Genomic DNA, 13,335 nt, shown 5'->3' with positions numbered 1-13,335 from the left:
TCAGGGGTGGGGGGGGGGGGCAGTGGTAAAGCGCTTGCTGTGTGAGCTTGAGGGCCTGAGTTCTGAACCCCGGTCTCCACAGAAAAGCCTGGCACAGCAGCACATGTGTGCAACCCTAGCACCAGGGCTGGGCAGAGACAGGTGGATCCCAGTGGAATCACTGGTCGGTCTAGCTGAGACAGCAAGCTCCAGGTTCAGTGAGAGACTGTCTCAAAAATAAAGTAGGCCGGGCATGGTGGCACACGCCCGTAGTCCCAGCACTTGGCAGGCAGAGGCATGCGGATCTCTGTGAGTTCAAGGCCAGCCTGGTCTACATAGTGAGTTCCAGGACAGCTGGGGCTACAGGGAGACCCTGTCTCAAAAAAAAAAAACTGAAAAAAAAAAATAAATAAATAAAGTAATAAATAAGGCAGACACCCTCCTCTGGCCTCCATGGGAACTGTATTTACATGCGCAAACTCATACACGGCCACACATGCACTCATATAACGAAAACTTAAAAATTCTTGGGGCTGGGGAGATGGTTCAGTGGTTAAGAGCACTGGCTGCTCTTGCAGAGGACCTGGGTTCCATTCCCAGCACCCACATGGTGGCTAACAATCATCCATAACTCCAGTTCCAGGGGGTCTGACACCCTTTTATCAACGTAGTCTTTTCTTAATGGCTTTTGGCCTCTTAGCTGGGGTGTCTCCCTCTCCCCCAAGTGGCCCTCAGGGCCCCTGGTCTCACACGTGCTGCTGCTTCCAAATGTGCTACAACATGGAAAAATGCTTTTGAGAAAAACTGAGTAACAAAACAGGAAATGCTAATTTTTTTTTTTTCGAGTCAGGGTCTCCCTATAGCTCCAGATGGTCTAGAACTTGGTATGTACACCAGGCTAGCCTTGATCTCAGAGACCTGCAAAAATCCTAATTTTTTAAAAAAATCTAACACTCTTATTAAAAACTCACTAAAGGTGATTTTCATTTTTAAAAAATGGATTAAAGACTAGGGATTATTAAAGACGAAGGCTTTTCTATCTCTGGCTAGAGTAGATAACCCCAAACAAATTATTAATGGCTAACTAAGGTTCTGGATATTACAAAATTTCACAAACTTCAAATTATGAGGGTGTGCAGTGGGCTAGGAGGGCAGATGTACCAAATGTCCTGGAGCTGGGAGTGGCTGTGAGCCGCCCAACACAGGTGCTGGGAACTGAACTCCCACCATAAGAGCAGTAAGTGCTCGTAACTGCCGAGTTATCACTCCAGCTCCCCCCCCCCTTTAAAAAAATTCTACAAATCCCATCTGGTTGTATCTTTAAGTTTATATTTATTTACTTTTATTTTACTTTATGAGGGTGAGTATTTTGCCTGTAGGTAAAGTGCGATGCCCGTGGAGGCCAGAGGAGGCTGTCGAGTCCCCAATACTAGTCACAGACAGCCACCACATGAGTGCTAGAAACAACCCTGGCCCACTAGAAGAGTAACGCTCTCAATGGCTGAGCTCTCCTACCCCGAAGAAACTACAAACTACAGCAGATTATTTTTTGAGACAAGGTCTCACTATGTAGCCTTGGCTGGCCTGGAACTCATGTAGAACAGCCTGGCCTCAAACTGACTCTGCCTCCCAGGTGCCGGGATTAAAGCGCATACCACCACGCCAGGCTCTTCTTAATAGGAAAGTACTAAGTCATCTTTTTGAGTAGGTTACTGTAACAACTGTAAGACCTGCTGATGATCATCACCTCTTTTTTGGCTTCTTTTTTGGGATCATAATCACTGTCGTTCCCGTCCACTGGGTGGGCTTCTTCCACATCATCATCACTGAAAAAAACAAGATTAATGGATCTTCTAATAACATTACTAGATGTCCCTTAACAGAAGAGATGTCAGTGGGAAGAGGAGATTGGAATTTGGATTTCTGTTGTGTTAAGAGACATTTATCATTTGGGGCTTACAGAATCATTTAAGCAACATTTCTAGCTAAAAACTAAGATTCAATGGGGAAGAAATTTAGAAAGAAATGCCATTTAGGGAAGAGATCACATACAGTTTGAAATATAATTTCAGTTCTCTAGTTGGAGTAAAGACAGACAAAACCAAGAAGAAATGATTGTATATTTTGAGACAGATACAGTTATACAATAATGGGAACTTCAGTTACTCAGGTTACCTTGGAAAGGTCACCTTCTATACAGAGAGGGAGAGGGAGAGGGAGAGAGAGATAGATAGAGATACTGGGGGACTGAGCTAGCCTCACACATGCGAAGCCAGCGCTCTACCACTGAGTACTTTCTTTACCGTTCTTTGGTAAGTACTGAACAGCCCATCACAAAAATCCCCGAAGGCTGAAGTTCTTCCTGTCAATCTGACCACCTGGCTCTTCCTCACAGTGCTGACTTTCCTGCTTCATGAAGTACACGCAGCCCAATGACTTGTCTAACAGTGCATCAAAGAAAAGCATCCCGCCTACCTGTCACCTTGACTATGCCTGCTGGCCAGTTTCCGAGCCTGGCGATCCATCAAACTTGTCCTCGAGCGGGTCTTCTTCCAAGAATAGTAATACTTCACCAGACTTGCGATCGTTTTATCTGGAAGCTTAAAATGAAATTCCTGTTATGTTGAAAAGCTTAATCCATAAACTCTGATTGACAGCACGTACAACTGAGTGTTACTCTTTGATAATCAAGGCATAAATGAAAATGATTTCATGGGTACTTTTATGAATTCTAAGAACTAAAATGTACTGTTAACAGTCAGAGTACTCCACCACACAAATGGCCCTGACATTGATAAATGAATATTACTGTGGGAGAAGGTAGCATAAACTAATTTAATGAGACTGTTCCCCAAAGTCCCCGCACAGCCACGCTAGCATTCAGTATTTGTTTCTATAAAGAGTTACTTAACTCTTTTTTTTTTTCCTCTAGATTAGAATTTTTTTATATGTAACTGAAATTAGTATAAATCTCATGGAAAATAGATGTTCATTTACATACAACCTGTGGTCTTCTGAGTCTGGCTTCTTTCACATAGCAAAGTGTTTTCAAGAAGAGTCCATTCTTAATGAATTTCTGAATCACTTTGTTTTAAATCCGGTTTTGTAATAGTAAATTAAGCAGACATCATAACTACTAGACAGTCTTGGATACTGAGGTTGCTGATGATCACACACTGGTGTGTCATTCTGGCAAGCAAGGCCGCAAATTCCCTGCCAAAAATGTTCTCTACAATAACGGAAGACATCCAGACACAGAGATATAATACCTATTTACTCTGGTTAAATATACTAATGCACTAACTGCTTAGATTTACGCTACTCTGATACAATTCTAGAAATTTAACAACTAGAAATACAGAGCATTTCCCTAAAAGAACAAAAGTGACACCTCACAACACTGAGACAGAGTTTTAAAATGGACTTTCATGTCCAAAATATAAGAAAACAAAATCCCATTATTAAAAACGGAAACATTTGAAGACAGGTGTGATGGTACACATCTTTAGTCCCAGCACTCAAGGAGGCAGAGGTTGGGGTGGGGGGTGTCTCTGAGATGGAGGCCAGCCTGGTCTACATAGCCACTGCCAGACCAGCTAAGGCTACAGGAAGACCCTGTCTCAAAAAGACCAAAAAATTAAAAACAAACAAAAAACCCATGAAAACATTCAAAAATAAGTTTGAAATGCCATTTTTTTTTTCTTGGAACAACCACCATATTTAATAACTATTAAACATTTGACTCAAAATTTAATTAAATGAAACAGGACACATCTGTCACGCATGGGTGATTGTAGAAAACAGACTGCATGCAAATACACCTATTTTAAATATTTTTTAAAAATTAAAGTTAAATGGAAACCTTTTTGTATTTAATAGTTAGGAAGCATTCAACAGTAGCTTAAGATGTCATTTGGTAAGACCAACACCACGTACCATTTGCTGGATCCTGTGAAAGCTCTTCCCGTGGAAACTAAAGGCTTGTTCAAACAACACCTTGTCTTCCACAGTCCACTCATCCGGGAAGGGGGTAAAGTTAGGGAGGTCGGCAAGGGACTTCTCAATGTCATGCTTATGCCAGAACAACATGCCGAGTGCCTGTGGAGAGACCACCCCTGATGTTGATGGACTTCCGTTCCATCACACTTACACACAAATTAGATTCAATTTCTGAGTCTAAGACTTCAACTTAGAATAAGCTCTCAGTTTGAAGCTTTTAACCAGGGTGCTCAGGCAGCAAACCTTACTTACTCATTTTTTTCAAGAAAAGTATTTGCAAAAATCATGTTTGTATGTAGGAAAAAGTAAGTTGAGGAGTGACTTCAATTCTAAAGCAGGTTTGTATGCTCATGACAAGACTTTTCTCACATGTACTAATTTGTCACTGTGTAGGGGGAGTACGCTGGAAGGAAGATACCTAGTAAATGAATGCAATTAGGAATGCAACAATCAGCTGGAACTCAGCACCTAAGTACCAAGCTTTTACCTTTTAGGGTTATGTTACAGGCTAAGCAACTAAGAGGTAAGGGTACTTTAACTACAACTGACTCAATTTAACATTTTACCATGTTTTTATTTTTTAATTTTTAAATTTTCTATTTATTCATTTATCTATTTTTTGGTCTTTTTGAGACAGGGTCTCCCTGTAGCCCCAGCTGTCCTGGAACTCACTATGTAGACCAGGCTGGCCTTGAACTCACAGATCCACCTGCCTCTGCCTACTGAGTGCTGGGATTAAAGGTGTGTGCCACCACTCCCGGCCATGTTTTTATTTTAAATATGAGTTATATATTTATTTTAGGTTAATCCTATATTGTATACATAATTATCAGAAATCATATAAATAACTTCAATGACTCGATTATCAAGGAATTTCTAAAAATTCCGTTACTTTTCTCTCTAATGTAGTAGGGCCTCTATCTTACTATAAAGAATGAGGTATCACTTAGGGGGTAAACTGTTAGTCTTTTTTTTTTTTTTTTAATTTTTATTTTATGTGTACAAGTGTAATGCCTGCATGTATGTGAGTGCGCCTGTGTCATGCAATGCCACGGAGGTCGGAAGAGGGCTTCGGATTCCCCCGGACCTGGAGTTAAGGACAGTTCGTAGCCGCCATGTGGGTGCTGGGAATAGAACCCGGGTCCTCTGCAAGAGCAGTCAGTGCTCTTAACCGCTGAGCCATCTCTCCAGCCCCAACTGTTATCTTTAAAAAAAGTGACCTGGCATTTTAAGTAGTGAGCCTGCAAGTAAATTTCTGTACTTTTATAATAGTACTTTAACATAAACGGGAGAAAGTGCGTATGGACACTCACACTGTGAACATTAACCAGGCATGGTAGTGTGCACCTGTGATCCTAGCATTTGGGAACAAGGCAAGAGGATCACAAGTTCTAGGCTAATCACAGAAAGGCCCCATCTCAAAAACAAAAGAAACAACCCCCACAAACAAAAATCCCTAAAACCAAAGAACAGGCTAGCAAAGGGTTCAAAAATCTCCCTAAAAGTTAACTCATCCTTAGCTGTATAAACACATCAATTTCACAAAAATTTTCAGTTTATAACATTACACATGAACACACGCTCCAGTACACATATGTGCACACACACAAACACATGAACATAGACAGGCATATACCACATACCCATAGACACACTAAAGAAAAGGTTTCTCCACATACCTGTTCAACGTTGTAGCCATGCTTCTCCTTTGCAATTGCAATATACTCATCCACTGCAACGAGACAGCGTTGGACTGTTACTTACACACCTCATCTTCTTAGGTCTACTCTTGTTTGTTTAAACATGGCAAAAATAATTTATTATTTCAGGTAAGAAAAAAAAAACCCAAAAACCAAAAACAGCCAAAGCTATCTTCCATGAAATGTTGCTGAAAGAAACCTAACATATGTAAACAGGATCAGAAGCTCACCCGGTTTAACATTTCATTTAGTATGACAACTCTATGACCATACAGAATCTAATTATTAAATCACATCACTATAATAATTCTGCTATGCTGGAAAATATCCTGAGAGTGGACAATGGAACCTAATTACGCTAGAACCACTAAGATAAGCTCCTGACTTTCTACTATAGTCTTCGCAAGATGACACTTAGCTCTTTCAGAGCCTTTCAAATCCCTAAAACTCTTCTTAACAGCTCCTGCTTGCCATTCAGTGTTTAAGCATGTGATTTTCATTATCCTCCATATGTAATTAAATCAAAAGACGTATTCAGAGAGATACAAGTTTTGGTTTTTTGAGACAGGGTCTCACTGTGCAGCCCTGGCTAGTCTGGAACTCACTATGTAGATCAGGCTGGCCTTGAACTCGCAGAGATCCACCTTCCTCGGCCCCCTTCCCAACACACCCAGGCAGATAACAGTTTTACTAATGATATGTCGCTACTTCAAGGCCTCATCACCAGGCAGTCTGCAACACTTAGGGTTCACTTTTACGGAGTCCACATAATTGTGCTTTCATTCTCTAAAATTATTTTAAACACATATAATTAGTTCCATAAACCCATCTCTGCGATGCAGACATCCCAGAATTCTGACCCTGGAACAGCTACTGTCCACCTGAACTTGACTTTCTGCTTGATTCAACTACTTACCTTTGGTGAGGTAATCTGAACTCCTATACCTTGGTTTCCTCCTCTAAATTCATGATAAAAACAGTATCTTACTTTTGTGACTCAATGAGTTAATATGCAGAAAATGCTCAATAGAGTATGTTGCACTTTTTAAATACTTCTTAGTATCTTATTATTGGCCAACATGACTTGATATATGAATATGCTATTATAATATGCCAATAGAACAGAGGCTATTTTTGTGGCTATTATAGCTCAAGTATAATTTGGTGCACAAAAATCCAAGTATCATATTTTGCTTAGAATCCATTTAAATACGTATTTAGATATATGCCAAATAAAATTTAACAAAAATGTATTACGGTCCCTTACATGGCAAGTTAAACAGCACCAACTGACCGGTGGTGACCCTCAACCTTGACTGGGAATGAACATCATCACAGGAGCTTTTTAAAAAAGGTGTAGGCTTTACCTCTGAAGACTAAACCAGTACTTTTTTTTTTTTGGTCTTTTTGAAACAGGGTCTCTCTGTAGCCCCAGTTGTCCTGAACTCAGTATGTAGACCAGGCTGGCCTTGAACTCACAGAGATCCGCCTGCCTCTGCCTCTGGGATTAAAGGCGTGCGCTACCACACCTGGCCCCCCTAAACCAGTGCTTTTAAAAGAAGACTCCTTAGCCAGGTGTGATGGCACACGCCTGTAGTCCCAGCACTTGGGAGGCAGAGGCAGGTGAATCTCTGTGACTTCAAGGCCAGCCTGGTCTACATGGCGAGTTCCAGGCCAACTGGGGCTACAGGGAGACCCTGTTTCAAAAAGACCAAAAATAATAAATAAATAAATAAATAAGCGAGAGAGTGTGAGCTCCCTAAGAGGGTTCAATGCAGAACACAACCAGGGTTAAAAATCACTACCACAGACCTGCACTGGACAACCATATGCATACCTTCCCACCAGGACACGCTACCTTTCTGCACTTTGTTTTCTACTATGCTAAGAATGCACAGTCATATAAAACATCAAAATTCCATGACATGCTGATGCTCGGTTTATGAATGAAAACCTTTGCCTCTAATGATGAGTGGACCTGGAGAGCTCAAGTCTCTTTCAGATTTTTAGTGTACAGTTTCAGGCTAAATGAACAATTTCAGGTTTCTTTTGGAATGCCTCAAGGGCACAAAATTCCTATTTTACCTATTTTACCAGCAGCTAAAACTTTAGCTAGTGTTCTAAAGCTCTTCAATGACAAGGATTACTAGGTATGTGGACGCATACTCAGTTCCCAATTTTTCGTTCTCACTGCATTGATGAGCATGATTAGACCATAGGCACATGATACACAGGACACGTTTATTTCTCTAAGACTGAATAACTCATAACAGGACGTCTTTAAGATGTTAGGAAATATTTTTTTAAAGAGAAGCTACTTTATATCTTTAAGACCGCTGTTTAGTGTGGTTGCTGTTGTTACTGAATAATTTCAGTGATGACTGAATGGAGGGGTGGAGATCTCAGTGTTGTTACCTGTATGTTGCCTATATCTGATGTGCCACAAAAGATTCAGGTCCGCTACATCACACTGAAGTCTAAAGTCACGCCATGATTCAAGAAGTGTGGTCAAGAACCCAGGAGGCCCCGTCCAGACTGGAGAGCGCGAAGGTGACCTGATGGCTACCGCTGTCAGTCCTCCCCTTCCATTGAAAATGGAAATGAGAGGGGCTCTCTGGAGTTTGAAGGCATTTCTGACAGCTCCACGGACTGAGGAGAGCCTGGCACAGGTCTAGAGCAGCTCTCTCCGCTGCGGAGGGCAGAAACAGCACCACCACAGACCCTGGGTGTGCACTCTTCACAGGCCTCACACCAACTGGCACGAACAAACTCACTATCTTTCAAAAGGAAAACATTCTTACGTAGCACCCTCCATAAAAAAAAAAAAGTAAAATTCAGTTCTTAAAGAACCTAAAAGACTCAAAGACAATTATCAATTGTGTTCTGTGGTCTGAATCCCTGTTGATCTTAACATTCAATCTCAGAAAAAACTTACATTTGGCATCTGGAATACTGTGATACGGAGACCACACGAGCATTCCTCCATTGTCTTTATCTGTGTACTTGGTCACACCTAGGGAAAAAATTATTTTGAATATGATAGGTTTTACTTATATTCCAAGTTAAGTACAACCAGAACTGTATGGGTTTCAGAACAGCACCCGTGGAGGAGAGCGGAGAGCGGGTACAGAGAGGAACGTGCATGCCAACAACGCAGACATCCTACATAGGAACACACAGGGAAAGTGTTTCCTGCCCACTTTAAAGACGCTCCTACCTCCTGACAGTGGGTGCTGAGTCTCACCTGACCTTCTGTAGGCTACTTTGGGGTCACCACTCAGTATCCTGACCTTTTCAATTAGAGGATACCTCCCCCTTAGGTACTGCTTTGCCCTGTATCTAAATGGGCCAAGATTGTTACAATTTTATTTTATTTTTAATTTTTTCTGTCTTTTTGAGACAGGGTTTCCCTGTAGCCCCAGCTGTCCTGGAACTATGTAAACCAGGCTGGCCTTGAACTCACAGACATCCGCCCGCCTCTGCCTCCCAGTGCTGGGATTAAAGGCGTGTGCCACCACACCCAGCTTGCAATTTTAATACTAGTCTGCTTTCAGGACTTTTACTCTTGCTCCTCTGCCTGCTAGCTTTCCTTTTAAGCTTAATTTCATAAAAATATGCCCCGAGTCAAAGAGGTAAAAGTTAATGCCATTTCTTCTTAATGTAATCTGTGTAAGTCCAGAAGTCTACTATCCTTTCCTAATTTATTTCTAATCTGTTACCATCTATAGTCAGAAACATCGAGCCTCACTGATGTAAATGAGGAACGAACAGAAAGGGTGAAGCCTGACCCAGCGCCCCAGAGGCAGAGAGCCACTACCTGCAGGCGACAGTTTCATTTTACTTATACAGGGTCTTTTTCATTTCTACCCAACTCTTGGCTACTAGCCAGTTAAAACTATCAACAAGTCAAGCACTGCCATCACACGTTTTAAGACAATTTGTTTATGACATAGCTGACTTGATGAGGCGCATGGCTGCCTACTGCTAATGGCCAAAATTTCAAAATCAGTCACATAAAATACTAATGGGATTAGCACTCGGGAGGCAGAGGCAGGCAGATCTCTGTGAGTTCAAGGTCAGCCTGGTCTACATAGTGAGTTCCAGGACAGCTGGGGCTACAGGGAGACCCTGTCTCAAAAAGACAAAAAAAAACCTAATAGAATTGTGAGGTTAAGCTGCGGTTGTTATAAAAAATATTTGAGCAGAGACATTCATCACTACCACAATCTACACACTGACAAGTTAAGTTTCTAAGCAATGTTAGTATCATTCATAAGTTCACTTTTGGAGTCATCAAATATTACCAAATGTTCAACTAAAAAAAACTGGAGTTAAGGATGGTTCGTAGCCACCACATGGGTGCTGGGAATCGAACCTGGGTCCTCTGCAAGAGCAGTCAGTGCTCTTAACTGCCGGACCATCTCTTTAGCCCCTTACTAAAAATTTTTAGTTGAAGGGCTGGAGAGTTGGCTCAGCGGTTAAGAGCACTGGATGCTCTTGCAGAGGACCCAGGTTAGGTTAGCACCCACAGGTCAGCTAACACCCATCTCAAGTTCCAGGGGATCTGACACCCTCTTCTGGCCTCCAGGGGCACTCAATGCATATGTACTTACATGCAGCCAAAACCCTCAGAAGCATAAAATGTAAAAACCAAGGGGCTGGAGAGATGGCTCAGTGGGTAAGAGAACTGGTGTGCTTGCAGAGGACCTGGGTTCGATTCCCAGCACCCCATGGTGGCTAAGAATCATCCGTGTAACTCCAGTTTCAGGGGATCCGACACCCCCTCTTCTGTCCTCTACGGGCACTGCATGACACGGGTACACTTATATGCAGGCATAATACTCATACACATAAAACAAAAATAAAAAATTTAAAAAATTGGTGTACATTTGTAATCCCATTATTTGGGAGGCAGAGAGGCAGGAGGGTTGGGAGTTCAAGGCCACCCTGGGAGACAGTGAAACTGTCTCAAAACAACAAAAAACAATGGCAACAAAAATGCACTTCAGTGGGGCCCAGCACTGAGGAGCTGGAACTGGAGGCAGGCTTGGCTTGTTGTAGGAACTGATCTCAATGAGAATTCCCCACGCAAGCAGGCAGGCAGGCAAAGAACCAACGACAAAGCGAAAAGAATGTTTTTTGTGTATTTATATGGGCCTGACATGTTAAAAAACAAAAAAACAACCAAAGATTACAATCAGTTATTTAACTCAGTAACAACAGAACTTTAGAATGGGAGACTCTGTCTCTTCCAATATTCTTTTATGGAAATGCAAACTGGTTTTTTTTTTTTTTTGGAGACAGGGTCTCTCTGTAGCTCCAGCTGGCCTATAACGATGTGGACCAGGCTGGCCTTGAACTCACAGAGATTTGCCTGCCTCTGCCTCCTGAGTGCTGGGACTAAAGGTGTGTGCCACCAGGCACAACATCTCACTTTTATGAACAAGAAATAAGCCTAGAGAAGCAGGTAGTTCATCCAAAGTAACTGAGCTGTATGAGCCTGCAGACTCCTGACAACCACACAAAACTCCTCAGGAGGCTGGCAGCCAGGCACTACCTAAGAGACCAGTGAGCAACTGATTACCAGAACTAGTAACTGATCTCCAGCTGAAGGATAATAATCAGAAATCAGGTAAACTGTCCCCACCCAAAACATGATTTACAACTGAAGGATAAAAATCAGAAATCCAGTTAGTAAATCCTAAACATTGGCCCAACCACTTAGGCCTCAGCTTCCCCAGCCCAACAGCACCCTCTCCAGGTGCGTAATTCATCATCCCTTCTACAAAAACACTCAAATTTTCTACACTCTCCTAATATTCTCAGAGCCAGGAGCTTTTCTTCCAAATAACTTGTATCCAGGGCTTCTGTAAACAGTTTCCATAAAAACAGACCGAGTGCTTTATGCAAGGGAAAAGTGCTAACCATTTCTCAGTTTCTATCATTAACTATGTGTTATCTTCTCCAAAGTAACGTTCAATTATACTAAACTGACATGAAATAAGTCCGTCACAGGACAGTACAATACTACATAATTTCCTTGAGAAAAAATTTCTAATAATTGCTATAAATAGTAAATGCTTTTAATTGTCCCGTTGGGCCAGAGATGATTAAAGAGAAAATAAATGAATTTAAGTAATGTGAGGTCTATCCTTATTTTTATAAAGGATATTAGTTACAGTCAGAGTAAATAAACTGAAAGTTCTAATCTTAAAAACATTAACACTTCCCCCGCCACAAATATTCTACGCAGGTAAAACAAGCAATATGTGTTTATCGGTTAGTTAATCCAAATAATGGCCACACACGACCACCTAAAATAGTATTTTGCTTTAATCAATTCTTCCAATTTTGAATTTTCCAGATGATTTATCACTAAAAAATGACAACAAATACTTCTTGACGCTAAAGCACATGCAGTTTGTCGGAGTCTAGCTCTTTACACAAGACCCCTCATTAACTGCACATCGTCAGTCAGTAAATACTGACTTGTTTATGAGTTCATGACCTAACTCAGCTGCTGAGTTCTAACCCGAAAATGAATTTAATATTAAAAATACAGAGCACCAGTGAAAGCTCCAAATCGTTCCTCACAGTTATAAAACCTTTACTGAACAACTGCCAGTCATTTAGTCCCGGCGGGAATTCCACGGACTAGCTTCTCACAGCTCGGAAACCCGAAGCTCAGAGAAGGCCGGCCACTTGCTCGGTCTATCCTGCAGCAAAGCTCCAGGCTCAGTACTCCTGGAAGCCCACCCTGTGACTCTGGGACCGTCCGACCCCGCCGGTGAGCCCTAATGAGGATGGTCTCCGGGTTCCCGGAGCTGCAAACTGGCTTTCCCCCGCTGTGCGCGAAGCCCCACCGGCACCAAGTACAACTCCAGAGACGGTGGGGGGGGAGGCCGGACAGGTGGGCAAGAGGGCAGTAGAGGGGAGCAGGGGCGGTGGGCCGTGGGGGGAAGGAGGGCAGGGGAGGGGGGCAGGGGAGGTGGGCAGGCGGCGTAGGCCCGGAGGGGCGGCTCCAGCCCGGGCGCTCGTCCGCGGAACTCTCGCCCAATCGCCGCGTCGCTGCGCGTCCCGTGACCCGGAGGCAGCTCGGAGAGTCGGCAGGGCGCCTCGGCTGGCCGGGACCCGGGCCCGCAGCTCCGGAGAAAATGTCTCCTTGGCAGGCGCGGCCGTGGCTGCGGTCAGGCTCCCCAGGGCCGGCGGGCGTCCGGCCTACCCGCCCCGGAGAGCCACAGCCGCCCCGCCAAGTCCGTGCAAGGCGAGCCCGAGGCCCGGGCGGGTGACAGCGTCCGGGGTCTGCCGCGGCAGCCCAGTGCACACGGAGCCCGGAGCACACGGATCCCGTTGCACACGCGGTTCCCGGAACCTCGACCCCAGGCGGCTGCGGGGCCTCGGGCGGGAACCATGTTAACCTTGCCGTGCACCCCGCGCCCTGGGTCCGCGCCCGCCCCGGGTCTCCCCGGCACCTTGACCCACCCAGCTGCCCGTGTGCCCCGCACCCCGGAAAGGCAGAGCACGCTACCTGGGTCGAACTCAGGGATCCGAGCTTGGTATTCGGCCCCGACTCGCATCCCCACATCTGCAAGGCAATGCCAGAGATGTAAAAAGGGCCGACAGCGCGGCGGCGGGAGCGCGGCGGGCGAGGCCGCGG

At 43.8% G+C, this 13,335-nt stretch overlaps 1 protein-coding gene across 3 annotated transcripts in view; it reads right to left on the bottom strand.

The window, feature by feature from the left end:
• Rcor3 (REST corepressor 3) overlaps positions 1-13,335 on the bottom strand; it is a 39,488-nt gene that overhangs the window by 24,589 nt on the left and 1,564 nt on the right. For all 3 annotated transcript variants that reach the window (XM_017796042.2, XM_017796041.2, XM_008824813.3), the window contains exons 2-7: positions 13,207-13,263; positions 8,614-8,691; positions 5,658-5,710; positions 3,916-4,077; positions 2,455-2,579; positions 1,727-1,805 (exon numbers count right to left, since the gene is read on the bottom strand). In XM_017796042.2, coding sequence (XP_017651531.1) covers positions 1,727-1,805; positions 2,455-2,579; positions 3,916-4,077; positions 5,658-5,710; positions 8,614-8,691; positions 13,207-13,255 — 546 coding nt within the window. In that variant the 5' untranslated portion in view covers positions 13,256-13,263. The remainder of the gene's footprint in view (positions 1-1,726; positions 1,806-2,454; positions 2,580-3,915; positions 4,078-5,657; positions 5,711-8,613; positions 8,692-13,206; positions 13,264-13,335) is intronic.

The sequence above is a fragment of the Nannospalax galili genome, unplaced genomic scaffold, assembly GCF_000622305.1.
Source record: "Nannospalax galili isolate Female #2095 unplaced genomic scaffold, S.galili_v1.0 scaffold648, whole genome shotgun sequence".
Taxonomy (NCBI): Eukaryota; Metazoa; Chordata; class Mammalia; order Rodentia; family Spalacidae; genus Nannospalax; species Nannospalax galili.
The sequence above is the reverse complement of the archived record's forward strand: the minus strand, read 5'-3'. Positions and strand labels throughout refer to the sequence as shown.